Raw genomic sequence first — 22,930 nt, 5'->3', positions numbered from 1 at the left:
TACACGCAGTGTGGTGTAGTGGTTAAGAGCGGTAGTCTCGTAATCTGGGGAACCAGGTTCGCATCTCTGCTCCTCCACATGCAGCTGCTGGGTGACCTTGGGCTAGTCACACTTCTCTGAAGTCTCTCAGCCCCACTCACCTCACAGAGTGTTGTGAGGGAGGAAGGGAAAGGAGAATGTTAGCCGCTTTGAGACTCCTTCGGGTAGTGATAAAGCGGGATATCAAATCCAAACTCTTCTTCATCTCTCCTGAAAAAACTAGAACCTTAGCTTGTCAAAAAGGATTAGGTCCCCTTCACATGGACACCCTTGGGTGCCACTCCTTTACAGCAGAAGGTCTCTACGCTCTCTGAGAACTAACTGTTGAGTGAGCATTTAGCTCTCAGCCACAGGCTTTGCCTAATGCAAGCACATCAGGGATACGCTCAGCATTTTGCTGCAGGTTCCCTTTGTAACTGATTTAGTGCATGCTTGTTTTTGCAAGCTTAGGAATCAATATCTTCCTCTGTGTGCTTGCAAATAAATTTATAATTTTGAACAGGGATCAGCAACTTAAGGCCCATGGGCCAGAAGCATTCCACGGAGGTCGTTTGACCGGCCCACAAGCCGCCCCTGAATTGAGTTGCCTGCTCGCGCGCTGCGCTAAGCTGGTACAGTGCAGCGCATTGTGGGGACTTGCTTCTGTGGCGCAAAAAATCGCTTCTGCGCAGATGCCAAAAATTGCGGGCGCATATGTGATCCGGCCCATGGAGGGATCTCTGTGGGACCAATCTGGCCCAGGCAAGATAAACCTTGCTGACCCCTGATTTTGAACAATAAAAACTTCATATTTTCACAAATTTTTCTTGTTAACGTGTGATAATTTTAACACAGTATATTAGGGTTTTGAATGTCTTCTTTTTCTCCCTCTAGTGGTGAGACATTTTAAAAGATGTTGATGAAGGATGTAGGCTGTGAAAACCTGCGATGTTACCATTTTATTTTATTTTTTTTAAAAAAACAAGGATTGAGGGATAATTCTGCTTGTTTGATTATTATGATTTCTCCCCCTAGATTTAACAGCGGACTATTAAATGTTGAAGACGTTCTGACAAGTTTTGACAACACAGGAAATGTTTGTAAGTAATTTATGTTTCTTTACGGTGATGGCGATGATGTAGTTACACTTGGATGCAAAACATTTATGCTAGCATATTTGCCTGCAATGCTCATCACAGTGCCACTTTTGTCATGTGTTTGATTAGAGGTGGGCTATTCTCCATTCGATGCCCTTAGCCTCTGGTATACCACAGTGCTTTGCAGTAAAAATAATACCATGCTATTCTGTGTTACTCAGGTTCATTTTTATGCTGCAGCCCCTAGGAATGTCTGTGCAAGCATTTATGTAGCCTTCTCAAATCACGTTCCCCACCACCACCAGCAATTTGAGACATCAGTGAATATTTCCGAATTTCTGAGCTGTTCTCAGATGTGACCCCTGGCTTTATACATGGAAATTGGCAAGTGGCCTTTCAGATTGTTGTGTAAGCTTCCTGTGACGTGCAATCAGTGCTCCCCCCCCCTAAAAACAATGTTTAGGGGTACTCTCATTTTGACTCAAGAAAACCACCATTTTATCGTTCAAATTAGGAAAAATAAATACAGTAAATGGACAAAAGATTCACAAATGTTTAGGGGCATGCGTACCCCCAGAAAAAAAGCATTGCATGCATTATATATGATACAAAGCCCTAAATCTGATTATAATTTAATATCTAGAAAATAGGAGTTGGTATAATCCATTATGTTTAATTAAAAAGTTAAAGGACCCCTGACAGTTAAATCCAGTCGCGAACAACTCTGGGGTTGCGGTCCTCATCTTGCTTTACTGGCCGAGGGAGCTGACGTTTGTCTGCAGAAAGTTTTTCCGGGTCATGTGGCCAGCATCACTAAGCCGCTTCTAGCAAAACCAGAGCAGTGCACGGAAATGCCATTTACCTTCCCACCAGAGCGGTACCTATTTATTTATTTACTTGCACTTTGACGTGCTTTTGAACTGCTAGGTTGGCAGGAGCTGGGACAGAACAACGGGAGCTTACCCCGTCGCAGGGATTTGAACTGTCGACCTTCTGATTGGCAAGCCCAAGGCTCAGTGCTTTAGACCACTGATGTTTAATTAGGCTTGGTTTAATTTCACGTCTCCTTCCTAATCATGTTACATGATTGCCCCCACACCTTGGAGGACAGAATATTGGCTTCTGATTGGACAGCCCTGCCCGGGTGAGCTGTCCCCCAAGAGAGACCAATTTGAGTCTCTCCCAAGGTGAGGTGTGGAGGGACAAACTCTTCCCTTCTCAGGGTTGGAATGCCACTGTACAGCAACAGTTATGGATCTGTTGCTATGTGGATAATACATTTTAGAAAGAGTAAAAAATCTCTTACCTGCTAGTTAGCAACAGAAACACTTTCTTCTATCTAGACAACTGTCAGCAATTCACCCTTCAAGTTGAAAGACCATTTGTCTTTTTGTTTCCTTCAGGAAATGTTTTGTAGCATCAATTAGGGCAGAAATAGACTTAGATGTTCATGGCTTTTCTCTCTAACTGTGTTGACTGCCTTGTCATAGAATCATAGAATCATAGAGTTGGAAGAGACCACAAGGGCCATCGAGTCCAACCCCCTGCCAAGCAGGAAACACCATCAGAACACTCCTGAAATATGGTTGTCAAGCTTCTGCTTAAAGACCTCCAAAGAAGGAGACTCCACCACACTCCTTGGCAGCAAATTCCACTGTCGAACAGCTCTTACTGTCAGGAAGTTCTTCCTAATGCTTAGGTGGAATCTTCTTTCTTGTGGTGGTTTTATGGTGGCATTGACACTGATGTGAAAGTGAGAGCTGATATTGGGTTGCAAGTACACCGGCCCTGCTTATAACCTCTAATTCACTAGAACTAAAAGCCTGTTCTCATAAGCAACAAATGGGGGTACACTGAATATCTGACTGGACCTTGACAGGCCTACCTTGCTTCTAAGCAAGGACTCCTATACTTGTAAATAATCTGCAGCATTTCACTTACTCTGGAATTTTCCTTTTTTATATTGTTGGCTATGGGAACATTTTGTAATATATATATATATCACAACCCAGTCCTATGAAGAACTGGATGTCTCCCAAGCCCATGGATTTCAGTGCATGACACATTTAATTGTCACAGCTTTGGGCTGCTCATAATCAATCCCCATACCTCCTTGTTTGTTTGCTTCTCTTTGCTGCTACAGATTGTCCAGCTTAAACTTCTTTCTCTCTTGCCTTCTTTCCTGGCTCATTCTCTGCCCTTTCCCCCACCTGCTGAACTTTTGTAAGGTATTTTAATGGGCATTGAGATTTCTCGGCTGTGAGTATGCAACTTAGGCATCAGTATGCCCTTCCCAGTGCTTTTGTTTGGTTAAAACAAATGAGGTGCTGGTACACAAATCTTGATAAAAGTGCCATGGATGCCAGCACAAAACGGCTGCCATGGGCAGTAAAATGAAAATAGGTGATGGTGCTGTGTGAGTACTCTGTGAGTACCATCACAAAAAAAGCATTCTTTGTGCTCTTGAACCAGTTTTTAGTGCTGGTGACCCTCTGCACCCTCTCAAAGTAAAGACAAAGCTAACATTTTATTCCCTGGGCAGTAGCATGAAACCATTCTTCTTTAACATTCATGCTTCACATAATACAGATCCTGCCTTTTGTTCCTTGTAAATCTGAGTTTACCCAGGATTTTCAGATTGTGATCACTGCAAGTGAGTGGCTTAGGATGGCATTCATTGATAGTGATACTCAGAGTCGACCCACTGAAGTTAATGGAGATGAATAATTTAGGTTTATTTACTTCATTGAGTCTACTCTGAATGGGATTGAGCTGAATACAGCCCTCTGATTTTGGATGGTGGGGAAAGCAAAATGTGCCACATCTTTGGGATATAATGGCATGGATGACCTAAACTGCTTTCTGAGCCCTTGATCTGGTTAGAATGAGGGTCCCTTTAGCTGCTAGACCTTTGGCATAGCCTTAGATAATTCTGACATGTAGTGACACTGGAAATGAACATGATATCTGGATATGAAAAGAAGTAAAGATACCATTTTGAGGAATAAAATTTCTTATACCAAAGTAGTGCTTAACTTACATAATCTTTTTTCTGTTTACAAACACCAAACAACCCATACAAAAATAAAAATATATTTCTATAGGTTAATCATAAAGTCAAAAAAAGCTAAGGTGGACTTTCATAGGCAGTAATATGAAACAGTTCTTAAATACACCTGATTCACCTAAAAAAACACAAAACCCCTCCCCTTTGTTTCTTAGGAACCTGAGATTACACTTCATCGCACACTGACATTTCAGAAGCAGAAAAATGTCAATTTCACAAACTAACTTTTGACCTCGGAACAACAATAAGAACAACAAAATCTAAAGGATAGGTAATTGTGTAGGGAAAATGTTCAGGGCAATTCAGTCTCAACTTTGAAGCTTTCATCCTTTTTGAGTGCCTCAGGCTTTATTATGAAGTCAGTCCAAAGAGCGCTTAGAAAATGTGTTCTTGAAGTACTGCCAGGTAGGAGAAGTAATTCACAAATTTACAGGAGAAAGGAGTTCCATGGGATTTACATGTTGCCAAGGGACTAATACCAGGACTGAGGGAGGGAACCCAAGGTGTGTGTGTGATTGCTGATGTCAGCAGAGTGTGAAGCTAGAGAACAAAACAACCGCAGGGGCTGAGAACACCATGGATTAAAATGGCAAACCTTATGATTATTGAACATGTATTATTCAAACACAGAATATTATTTTTATGGCAGTTTCTGACTGATATTTTTGGAAATGCTTTTATATTGCCTCTTTTAATATTTAATTTTTTTCTCCTAGAGTGGTGGCCAGACTAATAATCAAATCACTCTTCTTCTCCCACCACCCTGATTGGGGTTTGCATTTAGAGAGTCCTTGTAAGCGTCAGGCTGTAAAAGCTGAACAGTTGCACAGGGATTAGATAGGTGTTCAGATACACGCATGAGATTCTTTGGATATTTGCCCTGCAGTTTATATCTTGAGAAAAGCAATAATATTACTGGGTAGTGTTATGTACTGAAGTTCTCACCCTGGGCCAGCAGGGGATACTGTAGATCGTTTTCACTCAGGTCCACATATACAAATAAGGGATCGAAAGTGACCTTCAGTGATTGGAGAGTTACAGAAAGTTGTTACAGTTACGTTGTACTGGAGCTCTATATAAGCAGGCTGGCTGAACCCTTCAGTTCAGTTCTGTTCTGACCTGTGAATAAACAAGAGCTGTTTGGAGAATCGCTGTCGTCTGATATGTTCACCCACAACTTAACAGGTAGCATCCAATGTATTCTGCTTGTACAATAGGTCTTAGCCTGCTTCTCTTTTCTCTGCACCACCCAAAAGTCTGCTCCAGGGGGAACCCCACTCTCTAGAGCAGTGTTTCCCAACCTTGGGTCTCCAGCTGTTTTTGGACTACAACCCCCATCATACTTAGCGAGCAAGACCAGTGGTCAGGGATGATGGGAAGTGTAGTCCAAAAACAGCTAGAGACCAAAGGTTGGGAAACACTGCTCTAGAGCATATTATGAGGGTGCTTGGGGAGGAGGAGAGGGAAGTTCTGTTGCACAAGTGGAACTCTGTTGCACAAGCAGAATGGTGGGGTTGAATACAACCCCTTGTCTTACTAATGCTGTAGATGCACATGTCCCCCCTCCATTCCAAAGTACAAGTCAATCTATTTACAAATACTGTGTTCCTTAACTACGGTACATCTTAGTCATTTTAGTGTGGCTTTACTACGCCAAAACGTTTTTCTTTCCTGCGTCCTATCCCCAGTCCATCTCCCAAAGCAGAATGGTAGAAATGCACCCAGCATAAAGTAGACATTAGTTCAAAATAAGATGTTGCCACTAGCTGGCAGCATTATATTAAACATGAATAAACTTCATTTAAGTAATGTGTGTTAACATTCATCAGTAGTTGCTTGATGTGTGTCTGTGTGCACCCGTGATAGAAAATTAAATTGAACTAATTCTTACTGATTGCCTGTAATTCCTGAATCCTGATTCACAGTAAACCTGTGAAACCCTGCACCTTGGAATTTTGGTATGAATTGTAAAAATGTTCTTTTGAGCTTTCCCCTTTACAAAAGCATGCTGGAAAATAAAGTAGTGAGCAGAGAATTCTTTCTTTTTAAAAAAGAGTTTGGGAGTTAGTAATCAGTTCAGTTTTCTTACTGCCCTACTTAAAAGCTATCTGTGACCTATCCTTGTGATCTAGCTCTTTACAAGTCAGGAATAAAAACTCAGTGTAAGTATGTACATGTTAGCATCTATGCATGCACATACATTCTCTGCTAAAATATATATGGATTTTTAAAAGGTTATATTAGGGCTCTGTATAAACAGCTTAGAGGTAACAGATGTCAATTGCTATTGTCTTAAGAGGGTAATTGCTAGAGTCCCATGTTTTGTTAGGTTATAATTGTATTTTGTGATGGTTGTCTATAGATATTGTTACTCATTCATAAACCACTTGTAAAACGACACTGGCTTATTAATAAAATTCCTATTGAAATACTGATAGCTTGAGGAAGAAGGTTTTGAATGTTTTTATTCTCTTGATGCTCTTGCAAGCTGGTGGAGAGAATTTGCAGCAGCTGGGTGCGTTTAGGGATCCTAGCCAACATTTCTGCTGGCGATGGTGTGTCTAAACAGTATGGCAGACCCATCTTTCTGTGAGATAGAACTAAATGATGGAGTTCCGACCTTCCACTAATACTTATGTTTGGTGAATTTGGTGCCTATGTGGTTGGTTTCTGCCAGTACCATGCCTATCAAATACATGCGAAAGAATTGTTTATGATGATCTTCATGCTTGATGGGCGCAGCTTAGTAGGGTTGCCACCTGTATAGTTTTAAGCTAGCCTTGCCATTGTGTTTCCCAGCTGTGCTTCCTCATACATATATATTTTAAACCCAGCTTCAGTACTAAACAAAGGGTAATTTGAAATGTGCACATGCTTAAATGAATTAATATATGCAAATTACCAGCGGCTTTTTGTAGTAAATAAAGTGTGTGTGTGTCTGTGTGTGTCTTGTCCTCTGAGAGGGTAGAATCCATTAGTGTGCTGTTAATGTGCCCAAGGTAGTTCTAACTGATAATGGCTCAGGTGTTCAAGTGGCCCAAGAGCTTATGAAATCCTCTTGTTTATTCAGGACAGGACATTTAGTTTGTATGTTTGCAAGTACAGAATTAAAATTGTTGGCAAGATTAATACAGTTGAAAGTGCTGATAGGTTGGGGAAAACAAGAGGAACAGATTTTTTTCTTATGTGACCAGGGTTCCAGGAAAAATAGGAAATACCCTTTTAAAAAATAAATATGACAAAAGTATCAACATTTACAGAAGTTATGACAGACACTTCAAGTAAAATGCATATCTGTGTGAGAAAATATGTTTACAATATGAAGAATACTGACCTTTCTGTGGGTTTATTCCCCCCCCCCAACTGGCATGACCAAACAACAGAGAGTTCTTCATATTTACAACTATAGAGCTCCATATTTCATTAATACAATCAAAATACATTTGGGGAGTTATGTTATGGAGTCATATTTAAAAATTAAAGGTATCAAATACCTTTCCCCCACTGATCTTCTTTCAAAATTATCACCTTATGCATCCAGTGATGAACGTAAACCACAAGTATATTCAGTAATACCCTGTGTTGCTTTCAGGTAATAAAACTGGCATAAAATTGAGAAAACAAACAAGAGGATCCATAGGTACAGGGTCATTTTCCAGAATATTTGAGGCTGCACACAATGACGAAAATTGTTGTGTGCATGTACGGCTGTGTGTGGTGGGATGCTTCTGCTTCTGTTTTATATTTTAGCATAATTTATAATTCTATGTAATATGTACAGTGCATTGGGACGTGGGTGGCGCTGTGGTCTAAACCACTGAGCCTCTTGGGCTTGCCGATCAGAAGGTCGGCGGTTTGATTCCCTGCGATGGGGTGAGTTCCCGTTCGAACCTAGCAGTTCGAAAGCATGCCAGTGCAAGTAGTTAAAAGGTACCGCTCTGGCGGGAAGGTAAACGGCGTTTCCATGTGCTGCTCTGGTTTTGCCAGAAGCGGCTTAGTCATGCTGGCCACATGACCCGGGAAAACTATCTGCGGAGAAACATCAGCTCCTTCAGCCAGGAAAGCGAGATGAGCGCCGCAACCCCAGAGTCGTCCACGACTGGACGTAACTGTCAGGGGTCCCTTTACCTTTACGTACAGTGCATAAGGGTTATATTATATAATCTAGAATTTATCTGCTTAGAGTGTTATACGCATGTATGATCTCGTTTACAAGAGGGGCAGTGAATATGATGCACTCCGCATGTTTTGTATGTAAACTCCCACCTATCCTAACCAGCCAATGGCCAGGGATGATGGGAATCATGGGGGCAGGGAGGAGCAGCTGCCCCATCAATAAAAATCAATAAAATTACATAGTAAACTGAGGTTCTGCCCCTCCTAACAAAAGCCCTGCCCCCCCTAACAAAAACCTAGCTACACCCATGATAGGAATTGTGATCTACACCTGGACAGCACAATGTGGCTACTCATGGTTTACAACAAAGCTGTAAGGTAGGCCAGTGTTGTTGTTGTTGTTGTTATCACCCCCAAATTGCAAGTGGCTGGACTAAACCTGGGAAAGTCTAAGGGCACTTAGTAAGTTCATTGCAGAGGTGGCTTTTGAACCAGAGACTGCATTATTTTGTACCTCATTCTCTTACCCAATATCTTATACCAGTACAGTATTACCGGGACACCCAAGAGCTGATAGCAGTTGTATTGGGTAGTCTGCAAACCTGTGTATACAGTGGTACCTCGGGTTACAGACGCTTCGGGTTACATACGCTTCAGGTTACAGACTCCGCTAACCCAGAAATAGTACCTCGGGTTAAGAACTTTGCTTCAGGATGAGAACAGAAATTGGGCTCCGGCGGCGCGGCAGCAGCAGGAGGCCCCATTAGCTAAAGTGGTGCTTCAGGTTAAGAACAGTTTCAGGTTAAGAACGGACCTCTGGAATGAATTAAGTACTTAACCCAAGGTACCACTGTATATATTGAGAGAGACACTATTGTTTCTTTTAATTAAGGAGTTGCTTTTTCATAATAGAGGAAAGGTAAATAGGTACTGCTCCGGTGGGAAGGTAAACGGCGTTTCCATGTGCTGCTCTGCTTCGCCAGAAGCGGCTTAGTCATGCTGGCCACATGACCCGGAAGCTGTACGCTGGCTCCCTCGGCCAATAAAGCGAGATGAGCGCTGCAACCCCAGAGTCAGGGTGAGGGAGTAGTAAAAGCAGTGCTTTTTTGGGGGGGGGGGGAGGCAGGGGTATGCATATCCCTAAACATTTTGTGTAACTTTGTACTTTTGTCCATTTACTGTATTTATTTCCCCCCAATTTGAACTATAAAATGGTGATTTTCTTGAGTCCAGATGAGAGTACCCCTAAACATTTTTTTTAGAAAAAAAGCACTGAGTAAAAGTGACAGGACAAAATATTTGGGTTAGATACCTTTTACTCTGAAAAAGTGTGCGAAAACCTATTTGCTCTGCAGTCCTAGCCATGTATGTTAAGTCTCACAAGCCACAATTCTTAGCACATTAAATAGAGAGACAGTCTAACTTAATGGAATTTACCGTACTTCTGAAAAACATGATTAGAAACGGCCTAATTGAATTCACATACTGGACGTAAATCTCCAGTATGTGAATAGAATTGCAGGCATAGGCTCTGTAAGTGAGAAGTGCAGCATTTCAAGGTTTATAATCTTTCTGTGTGTTATGCAGAAAAGCAAAACTTTAAAAGAAATAGTGGGTGTCCGCCTGGAAAAAACACACCACACCTCTTCTGGAATTGAAGCAGCAGCAGGGGGCGCTACAGTTTCAGAACTGTCCACACTTGTATTCTTTTAAGGAAGCAGTTAAATAACCATTAGCTGCAGACTTTGGTGATCAACCCTGAAAAGCTGCAAATGTATTTAAATGTTTTTGTGTTGGGGTGTGTGTGTTAGTGTTATTGCTGACTCTGATGCTAAATGGTCTGCGACATCTGAGAAAAGGACTATATCTTTTATGAATCTATTGGTATCTTAGCTGGTGATTTATGGCTGGCTTTCATACATGGATAATTATTTTAAAATTTGCTGAACAGTTGCAGAAATGCTAAGCTTGTAAGACGGATTTGATAAATTGGAGAGATTGTCATGCAAGTAATTTGAAGTGTGCTTTTTTTAAAAGTAGTACAAAAAAGCAAGAGTACAATTTCAAACAATCCTTTACCTGTTTTGATAATCCTGGAATAAATTGTTTAATCAAAGTTAAATCTATTAAAAAAATAGACTTCTACACAGAGCCTCAGGATCAATGTGTTAACCAGTTATTGCTCAGAGTCTGTGTGAGTGTATTCTAATTTCTCTAGTGCTATAGCTTGAGTTTGCAGGTTAGGTTCTTGAGTGCCTGGCTGCATGTTGTTGGTTGTTAAATTTCTGTTCACATTCTCTCAAGGATAGAAAAGAGATTCCTTAAAAAGATTACTAACTCATAAATTGTCTGTTGATTCGCTTTCTTTTTGCTACTAACTCTGGTTCCTAATGTGTTCTGTCAGGGTTTAAGCCCAATGAAAAGAGGAGGGAACTGCATCAAAACACCGTATTTACTAGCACGGGTTCCCATTTTCTTTTGAGATGAAATAATTTCTGTTAAACCCTTCCCCATTATTCTGACCTTCTCCCACCACCCTTAATAAATCATTTGTTTGAATTTTTGTGGGGAAATTGTTTTTAGCCCATTTTTAACTGCATTAAACATTTTGTGTGTGTGCATGCATTCTGTCTCTTTGATGATAATAGCTTTCTCAATTCAGATTTTCCTTCAAAATTTAATAGCGGACTAACTCTCTTGGAGTGTTTGGCAACATGGAATCCGTTCTTCCTCGCACCTGTCTTCCTCCATATCATTCAACTGGCTAAAGGGTGTTTTCTCTCTTCTTCTCAACCCCCTCCACTTCCTCCTGATTTAAAATGTGAAGTTTTGCTTAGAGGCCTACAGGTTTCCTCATAGGTCTCCCTGGATGGCTCAGAGATACCTGAGCTGCTCTGTGGACCGAGATTGTGGCTGCTACTGATCTATCACGCCTGGAAGGACATGCCATCAAGCTACCTAGGGAAAAGGATAGGATGACATTCTTTAACGGCAAGAGAGGCACACACTGTTCCTGCATTTCATGTAACATGTCACTCAGTTAGATGCAGAAGTAACAAGGGAGTGATCCACATTCTGCAAGCGCTACTTGATAATCTCCTTCTGTTCCTGCTTCAGAGGGGGTGGGGCACACTCCATTCTTCTCTTTCTAGGTAAAACATTACCATCTTTACCAATTACTTGATAGCGCCTTCTTCTTTTATATTCCTTTTTTATATTGTGGGTTGGGACTCATCAGAGTTTCTCATTCCACTCTCCAGGTAGCCTTAGTTTTCAAGGCTGCATTTTTAATGCACGTTGTTGGAGAACAATAGATTGAAGGGAGTCTGGCAATGTAATCTAATGCAAGATGTCTATCCTTGTTTTGGAAAAAAGTTATATCTGACTAAGTCATACTTGGGGTAGACCGTGGGTAGGTAAACTAAGGCCCGGGGGCCGGATCTGGGCCAATCGCCTTCTAAATCTGGCCTGCAGATGGCCCAAGAATCAGCATGTTTTTACATGAGTAGAATGTGTGCTTTTATTTAAAATGCATCTCTGGGTTATTTGATGGGCATAGGAATTTGTTCATTCCCCCCCCCAAAAAAATATAGTCCGCCCCCCCCCACAAGGTCTGAGGGACAGTGGACAGGCCCCCTGCTGAAAAAGTTTGCTGACCCTTGAAATCAGTAGGTTTAACTAACCTAAGTCTATTGGGTTGTAGGCAGTGTTAGTCCTACTCAGATTAATAGGTTTAGTTTTATTGGGCCTGCTCTGAGTAGGGTTTAGTCAGATACAATTCTTCTGTACATAGAAAAATATATCTTGTATATTCGGTAAGATAAATGCTCAGCTTTTTCATATACTAATCCAAGCCTCAAAATATTTTTTTTAAACCAGTGTTAAGTCATTTAAGATTTGGAATTTAATAATAACAGGTGGCAGTTGTATTATTTACTTAGAAAACATTTATCCCATTCTTTATCATATGATCTCAGGGTGGCTTATAATTTGGAGTGTTCAAATCATTTAATTCATTATCTTGGTGGGAAGTAGGGGAGTCTTTCATTGTAAACCTTTTTTAAAAAAACATTTCAATAAATAACAACAGAAATAATATTAGTTCTCTTAAAATGTCATAGTATAGTGTATCAACACTGCAAAGCAGACCAGTGTTATTATGACCCCATATTGTGCATGTAGGGTTGAGGCTGAAATATTATTGTAGCTTGCCTAAGACCACCTAGTGAATTCAGAGTAAAGGCTTATTGTTTCACAGTTTAGCTTTTTGGACACACTGCTATAGTTGGTAGATAATTTCTGAAGACTGTGAAAATCAGCCATGCCCTTTTTTGAAATGGTTGAATATTTGAGGTATATACTGTATCTGAAAGTGTGCTCAGAAAAAATCACAGATGACAGATCTCCTTCAGTTCTTTGATAGGGGGAGCCAGAGAGCATGCAAAAGTATAATGGGAAACAATTCATTCAGTAATACAGTACTGTGTAAAATCTGTTCAGTAAGTACAGTGATAATGTACAGGATGAGGTTCCAGAAACAAAATTGCTTCCCCCCCACCCGAGTTCCCTTTTTCTCTACAACTTTTTTTTGTTCCACTTTTAGTGAATGTTGTTAGACTTCTTACTATATCTGTAAGGTAAAGTTTGAAATAAAGCTGACTTGTTCATTTTAAACTGATTGCTCTTTAAGAAGTGGTTTGGCATTTTACATTAGGCTGATCAGAAGAGTGGAAAAATATCCTTTTAATTAGCAAAGTGTTTAATATAAATGTTTGGAAATTCCCCTACCTTTTTAGTTGAGATTAAAATGGATTAAAAGTACAAATGTCCGTTTAGTAGGCACATAATGCTGATTAAGCTATATTCTTTTGATAGTGTAAACTTTGTGAATAGTGAATTAGTAAGGCATAGCTTCAGAAAAATAAAATAATTAACTACGTTCAGCAGTTTTGAACCTATTCGTATGAGAGAAGTTAAATGTTTGGAATTGGTGAAAGAAAATGCCACCCACTGTTTAACCTCCCTGTGAGTTTTCGATAAAACTGACTCCATGAATGATTTCCTCAGGTTTTGGAAAGGTGGGGACATGCCAGTTCTTAAACATGAAAGGAGGGATTTTCCTCCCTAAAATAAGTTTTTCTCCCTTCGCCATTACGTACTGCCCATAGGAAAGCTTTAGAGATGTGCCATGTTTTTTGTATTGCTTTTGTGTAAGAAGGCTAGAATTCAGACATATCAATAATTTGTCCTCATTCTCCTTTATAAGTAAAAACAACTATTTCTTATCTGTTTAGTTTATTTCGCTCACACCATTGCTAAAGTCTTGGAGCAAGTAACAATGCTTATAAAATGACATTTTATGAAGATATAGCCAAAAATACACCTTTATTTGTCTATGGCTACTGCATGTGCCCCAATAATTTTTTTTGTATTACATATATATTTATATTCTGTATTAGTTATATTTATTTTGTAATGTTTATATCCTTTTATACTCCACTTTTCCTTTAAGGCGCATAAGGTGGCATAAACCACTCTCCCTTATTCCATTTTATTCTTAGAGATATCCAGTGAGGGGTTAAAATGAGAGATAATGACTGGCCCAAAGTCACACAGTAATTTCAATAGCCAAATGAGGATTTTGACTAGCCTAGACTGACACTCTAAACTCAGAAGAAGCTTAGATTTGGGAAATCTGGGGACGAAGAATTGAGAACAGGTTTGAGGAATAGACACTGGCTGGCTTTTTCTCTATTTCTGCTTGATAAAAAACACTACCTTAATTTTCTCGGTTGCAATGGGGCAGGGGACATTTGAATTGGCAGGATCCAAGACTTTGTATGCAAAACAAGAAATGTTCTTATGCCTATTCAGGATAACCTTGTTTGGAAGAATGCCTATCACTCAGTAGTGATCCCTGGCATCTGCAAGTGGGTGTGGGAGAGCCACTTTCATTCAGCCTAGGCAATGCTGAGGTATGTGGTCTGGCTCAGTATAAGGCAGCTTCCTATGTTTGGTGGACAACTTGAAGAGAGAATCTGTCATTTTCCTGCCCTGCGCTGAAATAGCAAATTGGAAAGATAGGCACAGAGATGTGATCCATTTGTTCTTCTGCATTGGCCTGGTTTGGATCAACTGTCTTTTGGCTTCTCCCCTACTGGCAGTTCCCCCTGGCATGATATAACTTGTATTTAAGAGGTGGAACCTGCATATTATTTTTCTTCTTCCATTCCCTTCCCCTTTCCTTTTTGTGGCATTATTTGTTGTATTTTAAACCATCATTTTCTTTTGGACTCCACCTGAGCCCATTGACAGAAAGATGGTATCTAAATATAGCAACTAAGTAAATTTTACAGGGTCTACCAATAAAGTCTCCTGTGTCAAATTGGAAGTTTTGGTGCAGATACTGTGCTGTACTGAAGGTTGTTTTCTGTGCTCAGATAATAAGAATTGTCATCTTTCCTGAAACTCTCATCAATTTTCCTAGAAGGCTCCCATTTTGAAGTATATGGTGGGATTTCTAGGAGTGTGGGGAGAATATTTTATTTTTGTTGTCTATGGTAACCAAGTGAAGGTTTCCAGTCACTGTTGGATCTAGAAAGGTTTGAGCAGCAAGTTTGTAACTCATTTTGAGTCATGTACTGTGCAGCTAACATGCAATCTCTAACTTGGCTGTAGGTAATTGGTTTATCAAGAGTAATTACAAACTGACACAGAAATGTATATGTGCAGAAATGTATATGTTGCATAACTGTAGGATTGCTATGCATTACAGTTCCATCTGTGCAAATTAACTGAAGGGACTAGTCATTCCCTGTCAAGGCACGTACACAAAATGGTTTGCACATGTCTGACAAGCTCATATTCACAGGGTATGCCTGTGTGTACACATGTGCATGTGTGGAGAGGTTTGGTTGATTCTTTATGCTGACTCTGGTTAGCCAAATTGTAATTTTCTTTCTCCTCTCCCTCCACCCACTAAATTCAGTTTGCATATTTACTGGAGTGAAGCTCGCTTTGTTGTCGTGTGTCGCAAGAACTCCATAAAATAACACCAATGGAGAAAAATCAATCTACTGGGTCTGGAAAATGGATTTTGTGCCTTAACTGGCAAACGTTAACAATTACTTTGTCGAGAACTAGAGAAGCTAAGCATTTATCAAATCAAACGGCTATAACTGTTGTGCTCCTCTGTCCTCAAATAAAAGCTGCACTGCTTTGATGGCTCAGACTGAAGTGCCTACAGGAAGCAGAAAGAATCCTTGAAATCATGAGCCCAACAGTATCCTGGGGGACTCCTTGATGGACCAGAGTGTAATCGGAATCATGTGAAGCATACATCGCAAAATGTTTCCAATTTCACAAACAAACTGAGCACCGCACAAATACTCTACAGGAACCAAGATCTTACCAGACTCTCCAATCAGGGTAAAAAGTACTCCTGGTTCAGTGTTGCTTGATGACACTACTTACTAAAGCTAGTGGTAGCCTCCTGCAGAAAGGGATTGCAGATATTCAGTGCTCCAACCCTGCCTGAACCAAGCCTACAACTGTGAATCCCATTTAATTAGATTTTCCTCACCTCTCGTAAAGGCTTAGGGCATGTTATAATCTGTATATTCTTAGAGCTTCATGACCAAGCAGGGTTTTGAGCAACAACATACCTTTCCAGCATCTACATCCCATGTTTTAGACACCCAACACTACAAGCTGTCACTGTGGTATTTACAATATTCATTTGTTCCTGCTTATACCACACTCACTGAGCACAATCTTTTATTGTTTCTGTACAACCATCTTCTGAAATGAATGACCATTAGGTCTAGTGATTCCTGTGCAAATTGGGCATATTAAAGTATGCTTAACGGTTTCCCCTGCTGACAGTGCATTAATCACCAGACGGTTTTATACTGAGTAATGCAAATGCATTCAATGTAGCTTAAAAATAAAAGATGAAGTTTGCACAATGCAGCTCATAAATGCGGTGCATATAGTTTCGAAACTATTGAAAAATGCTAAACTGTTGTTTTTGTTTCAGTGCCTTCCTAAGGCTTTACAAGGGACTGAGGAAAACTTAGGGGGGGGGTCAGACAATTCTTTTTGCTGCTGTTGTTGTTTAGCTGTTTAGTCGTGTCTGACTCTTCGTGACCCCCGTGGACCAGAGCACGCCAGGCACTCCTGTCTTCCACTGCCTCCTGCAGTTTGGTCAAACTCAGGCTGGTAGCTTCGAGAACACTATCCAACCATCTCATCCTCTGTCGTCCCCTTCTCCTTGTGCCCTCCATCTTTCCCAACATCAGGGTCTTTCCCAAGGAGTCTTCTCTTCTCATGTTTTGCTGGTTTCCCTTTAATATCATTTGATACCATTGAGCTCTTCCCTACCACACCCTTAGGTGCTTTGGAGAAGAAAATCCCTTAAGAGTTCTCAGTAACCTGGAACTTCGCCACCCCACATTTCTGCCTCTTCCTGTAATCAGCATGATGCCCAAACCCTTAGGAGGATCTTGTGTTCTGCCTCTGGCCTTTTGCTCCAAGTCCATTCCTGTCATCAGGATCTATTAATCTCTGGTTGGTGCAGTAGCAGCTGGTGTAGTGGTACAGGAGGGGAACTGCTGCTGTCCTGGGTTTCAAACACAACATGCCATTGCACTGGTGGTTACTGGAGGAGGAAGGCACAGGAACTTGGTGCATTGTGGTATGGTTGAGCCAATCTTCCACTCTTGCAGTTATGTGCCTGCACAGCTCAGAGTTCCCCGTACCACACCCTTCTTCCTCCGGTAAGTGCTAGTGGCACTCTGTGTTTGGAAGCTGGGAAAGCAACAGTATTCCAGCTATGCTGCCAAACCAAACACTTCTGGTTCAGTAATCGTAGAGTTCCAGATTTAAGGACCTTCCATTGATGTGTGTGGGAATGTTCAGGGAGGCAGGAGACAATATATTGTTTAATTATATCCTTCCCAACTTGTGTTCTACAATTTAGCAGAGTAACATCCCCCTTTTTAAACTTTCACAGCGGATAACGTCTTTGCCAGGCTTGCATAAGCATCTAAAATAAGTTTCCTGGTAAATCCCCTTTATTCCCTCTTAAATGAATAGATACAACACTGCCTTATATAAATCTATAAAATAGTTTACTCACATACATTCTGTTCACAGATGGGTCCCAGAAGGCAGACTTAAGTTACAAGATATATACACCTGGAATCTATCCCATAAGGTGATAGTTCCTTTGTCCTCTCTTGGCTGGAAGCCAAGAGAGCATCTCAGGCTAAGGAGATGATGCTTCTTCGAGGAATTGAGTCCGAGAGAGAGATATGGCTGTCTCCCCTGTGCTATTTTGTTACCTGCCCAGGTGGGGTGACACCCACCTCTGGTCACATGTAGAGGAAGTTTGTCCCAGCCCAGGAGGAAACAGGAAGTTCCGACTGGCTGATCCAGACACCCCCTTTTTATGTCCACTCTAGGAATGTTTATTTGACTGCTCTGTGTTTCACACCCCACAATGTGCACTGCCCAGATTGCCTATCCCTGCTCACAGCTATTATCACCTCATAATTGCCATTGAGACTATCTGATGGTGTTGGAGACAAAATTCTGTGTTCATTTTAGTGTATTGCTTAGAAATTCTTGGAACAGGATGATTTTTAGGGTCTGATAAACCCCAGGACCTTCAGAAGCAAGACACTGAGACAAATGATCCCCTCTCTTTCAAATCTCTTGCAAAAGCAACATATATATTGTAACCCAAAGTCATTTATTGTACTTAGTGACAAGATTGAGATGTGCAGGTAGCCGTATTTCTGTATTTGAATTTCTGATTACACAGTTAAAGTTTAAGGTCTGCTAAATAAAGAGATGCATTTTGATGATACGTGCCTTCTGAAATTTAAAACGGTGACTAGAATATTTTTGCCTGTTAACCTTCTTTTAAAAAACCACGCAGGTTCAGGAGTTTCCGAAAGAGAGGCAGTAATTGGTCCCCTAATATTAAACACCAGAGACGCTGAAAACACAATTGCTCTTTTAATGATGGCATATTGAGATTGTACAGAAGTAATTCATCCCAGCTGGTATGGGTTAAGCAACTTGCTAACCTTCACATATATTTTAGTGGCCCATGAGGGGGAAGTGGACAAAATCGCTGCTTCACTCCTCCTTGAAGGAGTGGAGGCAGAGATATTTGGATAGTGAAAGCATGCCATCCTTCCTGAGCCACATACGTACTGGATTATTATTAGTATTATTTTTAAAAAAGCTTGATGTACGTGTCTGATTTCTTGTTTTTAAACATCCATCCACCACTGGTTATTCAAGTGCTATCTTCCCCTCTTGCCTTTTGTTCCATGTCTAAAATGTGGATGCAAAGGGCTGCTGCTGCATGACATCACAATGGCCTGCGGTGTTGGCTCTGTGCTGCCAGCTGATCCCAGGCATTGTGCCCCAGTAGCATTTGCAAGCGCTACTGCATTGCAGATTGTCAGAGGGGTAGCCGAGTTAGTCTGTTGCAGCAAAAAGAACAAAGTGCCTTGTGGCTACTTAGAAAAACGCCAACACATTATATTTTGGCATTTGCTTTCATGGACTAGAGCCTACTTCACCAGGTGCATTGAGTGTGATCATTACTTGTCAGGTATGCATGGGTATAGTGAAAAATGGAAAGGTTGGAGTGAAATGATAATGGAGTAAACAAGTAAGATGCTGCAAGGTTCCCCAGTGCTTTTTATCTCACACCTTTTTTAAAAACATGTGCCTTTTGGCTGAGAGGGTCAAGAGAGGGCAGAGAAGAGGAGAAGCAGAACTTGACGTAGCATGGTTTTATGCCATTCCTATGCTATTTGGTAATTGCAGTGTTAATCAAGCTCTTGAGCATGTGCCTTAGTCCTTTAGCATCATTCTACCTGTGATTGATTGTCCTGCAAGGTTGAGGCTGTAACAAGCACAACAAAGGAAGCAAATCATAGCACGCACTGGCTGTCCTCATTAAGAACATAAGAAGAGCCTTCTGGATCAAGCAAACAAGCTATTCAGCAGAGGCAGATTTGGGGGAGTGCAACCAGTTTGGTTGCGCTGGGCGTGGAGCGTGCAGCTATTATTTAGAATGGAGTGCGAGAGGCAGCAAATTTTGGCACCACACAGGATGCTGCTGAAATTTGAGAAGCCAGGGTCTGCCACTGTATCAAGTCCAGCATCCCACAAATAGGAGCTGAGCCCCAAAGCATTTTCCCTGCCTGTGGTTTCCAGCAACTGATATTCAGAAGCATCACTTACTCTGTCCATGGAGGCAGAGCATAGCCATCATGGCTAGCAGCCATTGATAGTGTTATCACCCATGGATAAATAATGAATTGATATTAATGAATGAATTAATAGGGCATGTGGCTGGAAGGAACTATTATCTGTTTCATTTGTATACCGCTTTATACTTTTTTGGACATGGGTGGCGCTGTGGGTTAAACTACAGAGCCTAGGACTTGCCGATCAGAAGGTTGGCGGTTCAAATCCCAGCAATGGGGTGAGCTCCCATTGCTCAGTCCCTGCTCCTAGCAGTTCGAAAGCACATCAAAGTGCAAGTAGATAAATACTCTGGCGGGAAGGTAAACGGCGTTTCCGTGCACTGCTCTGGTTCACCAGAAGCGGCTTAGTCATGCCGGCCACATGACCTGGAAGCTGTACGCTGGCTCCCTCGGCCAATAAAGCGAGATGAACGCCACAGCCCCAGAGTCTGCCATGACTGGACCTAATGGTCAGGGGCCCCTTTACCTTTACCTTATACTTTTAAGAGAAAAAAAACCTCAAAGCGATTTACAACCCACATTTAAACCTCAGATAAAACATTCCAAAATGAAACATTACAGAAGAAAAATAAAATATAAATTCAAAGCAGCATAATTAACAGGATATGAAAATATCATTTTAAAGAAATCATTATTATTTTAAAAGATCTCATCATTATTTTAAAGATTCAAAGGCATTACAGAAGGAGGTCAAATATAGAATGCACATTTAAAACAGCATAAGTAGTGAGATAAAAAAAGGAGTAAACATAGAAGATATTTGCTGCTGTTGCTGCCAATGGTGGTCTGTAGTGGGTGGCAGCTGTGGGAACTCAGTCTTGATGGCCTGGGTCTGTCCTAAGCAACTTGCTGTTAGCAGAGCAAGCAGGGAGCTCCAAAATCAACTCCAAGTGTGACTAAGTAGCGTCACACTTGCAACCCGGCTTCTCCCTATATATATGATGGAAAAGCAGATAATTGCAGAGTCTTAGTTTGATGACAATCGCCTGGAGCAGAGTGGATCCTCACCTCCCTCCCAGCAAACATCCCCCCACTCTACCCCCTAGAGCTAGAGATCTGGATGTATTCAAATACCTTACTCAGCACCTGATCTGTTTGCCACCGTAACACAAGCATACACCTCCATTTGTTCATTAATTAGTCCTGGCAAGAGCAAAAGCCTTCCTTTCAACAAGCACTGCTTCTACAAATACCAATCAACAGGTTTTTGTGTGTGTCTCATAAGGATACAGAGGGGTATCCCTAGTAGCACCTCTGGTGGGGGACATGTCATGCTCCTTCAGAGGTAAAAGAAGAAGAGTTTGGATTTGATATCCTGCTTTATCACTACCCTAAGGAGTCTCAAAGCGGCTAACAATCTCCTTTCCCTTCCTCCCCCACAACAAACACTCTGTGAGATGAGTGGGACTGAGAGACTTCAGAGAAGTGTGACTAGCCCAAGGTCACCCAGCAGCTGCATGTAGAAGAGCAGGGAATCGAACCTGGTTCACCAGATTACGAGTCAACTGCTCTTAACCACTACACCACGCTGGCTCTTCGGTAGTTTGTCCACCTTTGGACCACAGCCTTCATTCAGTTCTCCCCAGCCAGGAAATGGCTTCAACTGGCTGACTAAACCAGGTATGGGTAGCCAGTGGGTCTCAAACCCTCAGTGAGTTAAGGACTTCCATCTGCTCTGGTGGATTGAGCAGACAAGACCAATAGAGGGTCCAATGGCCAAGAAGGTGGTTTCTGCACATGCTGTAGTTTAACTGGCTCATGGACCCGCCCGCTCAGGGACCCCCGCTGCCCACTCGGTTGGCTCCCGTGCGCCGCGCTAAACCAGCACGGAGCAGAGCAGGGACCGCCTTCTGTGACGCTGGCTGGCTTCCCATTGGCTGCAGGAAGCTCCTGCAGCCAATGGGAAGCTGCGCACACCTCCTCCACACCAGAAGGAGCACTGAAAATAGCGTTTGCGCATGCATGCATGCACACTCTGGCCTACTGTGGCGTCTGCAGGACTGTGAACCCACCCAAGCCACAAAAACTTTGCCGACCGTTGCTGTAGAGGGAAGAGGGCAGTGGGGGCTTGTCAACCTGGAAATGTAGCCCATTTATAAGGAGGAAAACTCTGATCCTAAACCTCTACTGCGTTGTGGGATATTTTTGGGGGGAAGAAAAGGCCAAAGAGTAAACCCTACACAAATCCAGAGCGGAGACCCCCAGATGGTTGGATGGTGTCTTGTATGCCCAGTGGCGTAGCGTGGGTTGTCAGCACCCGGGGCAAGGCAAGTAATTTGCGCCCCCTAACCCGTGGATTTGCGCCCCCTAACCCGTGGATTTGCGGCCCCTAACCCTAACCCCCAGATGTTGCGCCCAGTGCGGCCGGCCCCCCCTGCACCCCCCACGCTACACCACTGTGTATGCCTCCTTCTGGCAATTCCTAACGTCAAGCTGGTGCCAAACGTATTGCTCTGCTTTCCTTTGGATCACATCAGTGAGGCCAAGAGGGAGGTCTTGCTGCCTGGGCAGACCAGGACCTCTATACATACTGCCTAGGCTTGCAGTCCAGGAAGGTCACTTTGATGCTGCTAATGCAGCCATTTGACTTCACCCCCAGAGGTGCACTCCATTGTCTCCCGAGGCAGATGGATGCCAACAACAATTCTAAAATGTACCGATATGTGAAATAGCACTGATATGTAAAATATAGTACAGTGGTACCTCGGGTTAAGCACTTAAATCGTTCCGGAGGTCCGTTCTTAACCTGAAGCTGTTCTTAACCTGAAGCACCACTTTAGCTAATGGGGTTTCCTGCTGCTGCTGCTGCACAATTTCTGTTCTCATCCTGAAGCAAAGTTCTTAACCCGAGGTAATATTTCTGGGTTAGCGAAGTCTGTAACCTGAAGCGTATGTAATCTGAAGCGTATGTAACCCAAGGTACCACTGTATTACCTGATACATATAATATATAATAGTGCTAAAAGTTAACAAATGCCCATTGAGATTGTCCCAATAGTTCAGGTGCCGTTTTGTGTACAAGAGAGTAATATAGCCTTCCTCTGTTTGAGAAGGTTGCACTAGTACTGTAATAAGAATTGTATTTTGATGTAATATTAGTGTAAGATAAATGGTAATATGGGTCTAAGGTTGAAGTTTTTAAAGGCTTTACAGAGCCACCTTTAACCCTGATGTGATGCTTGAACGGGCCTTCACTTATTTTTAGCGAGCATGCCTCAGTAACTACGGCTGTGGTTTCACATAACAGGGAGATACATTTTTTAGATCTTTTGCTGATTATATTGTGTGAGGGTCAATCTTGTGCCCCATTTGTGAAACCTGGGTCAGAATAAAGAGTT

The 22,930-nt window shown here is 41.9% G+C and overlaps 1 protein-coding gene across 2 annotated transcripts in view; it reads left to right on the top strand.

The window, feature by feature from the left end:
• Nucleotides 1-22,930, top strand: part of CAMKMT (calmodulin-lysine N-methyltransferase) — a 232,689-nt gene that overhangs the window by 17,529 nt on the left and 192,230 nt on the right. For both annotated transcript variants that reach the window (XM_081904356.1, XM_081904357.1), the window contains exon 3: nt 1,054-1,118. In XM_081904356.1, coding sequence (XP_081760482.1) covers nt 1,054-1,118 — 65 coding nt within the window. The remainder of the gene's footprint in view (nt 1-1,053; nt 1,119-22,930) is intronic.

The sequence above is a fragment of the Podarcis melisellensis genome (genome assembly GCF_964234715.1).
Source record: "Podarcis melisellensis genome assembly, chromosome: 3".
NCBI classification, from domain to species: Eukaryota; Metazoa; Chordata; class Lepidosauria; order Squamata; family Lacertidae; genus Podarcis; species Podarcis melisellensis.
Note: the sequence above shows the minus strand (reverse complement) of the source record. Positions and strands in the feature narration are given on the sequence as shown.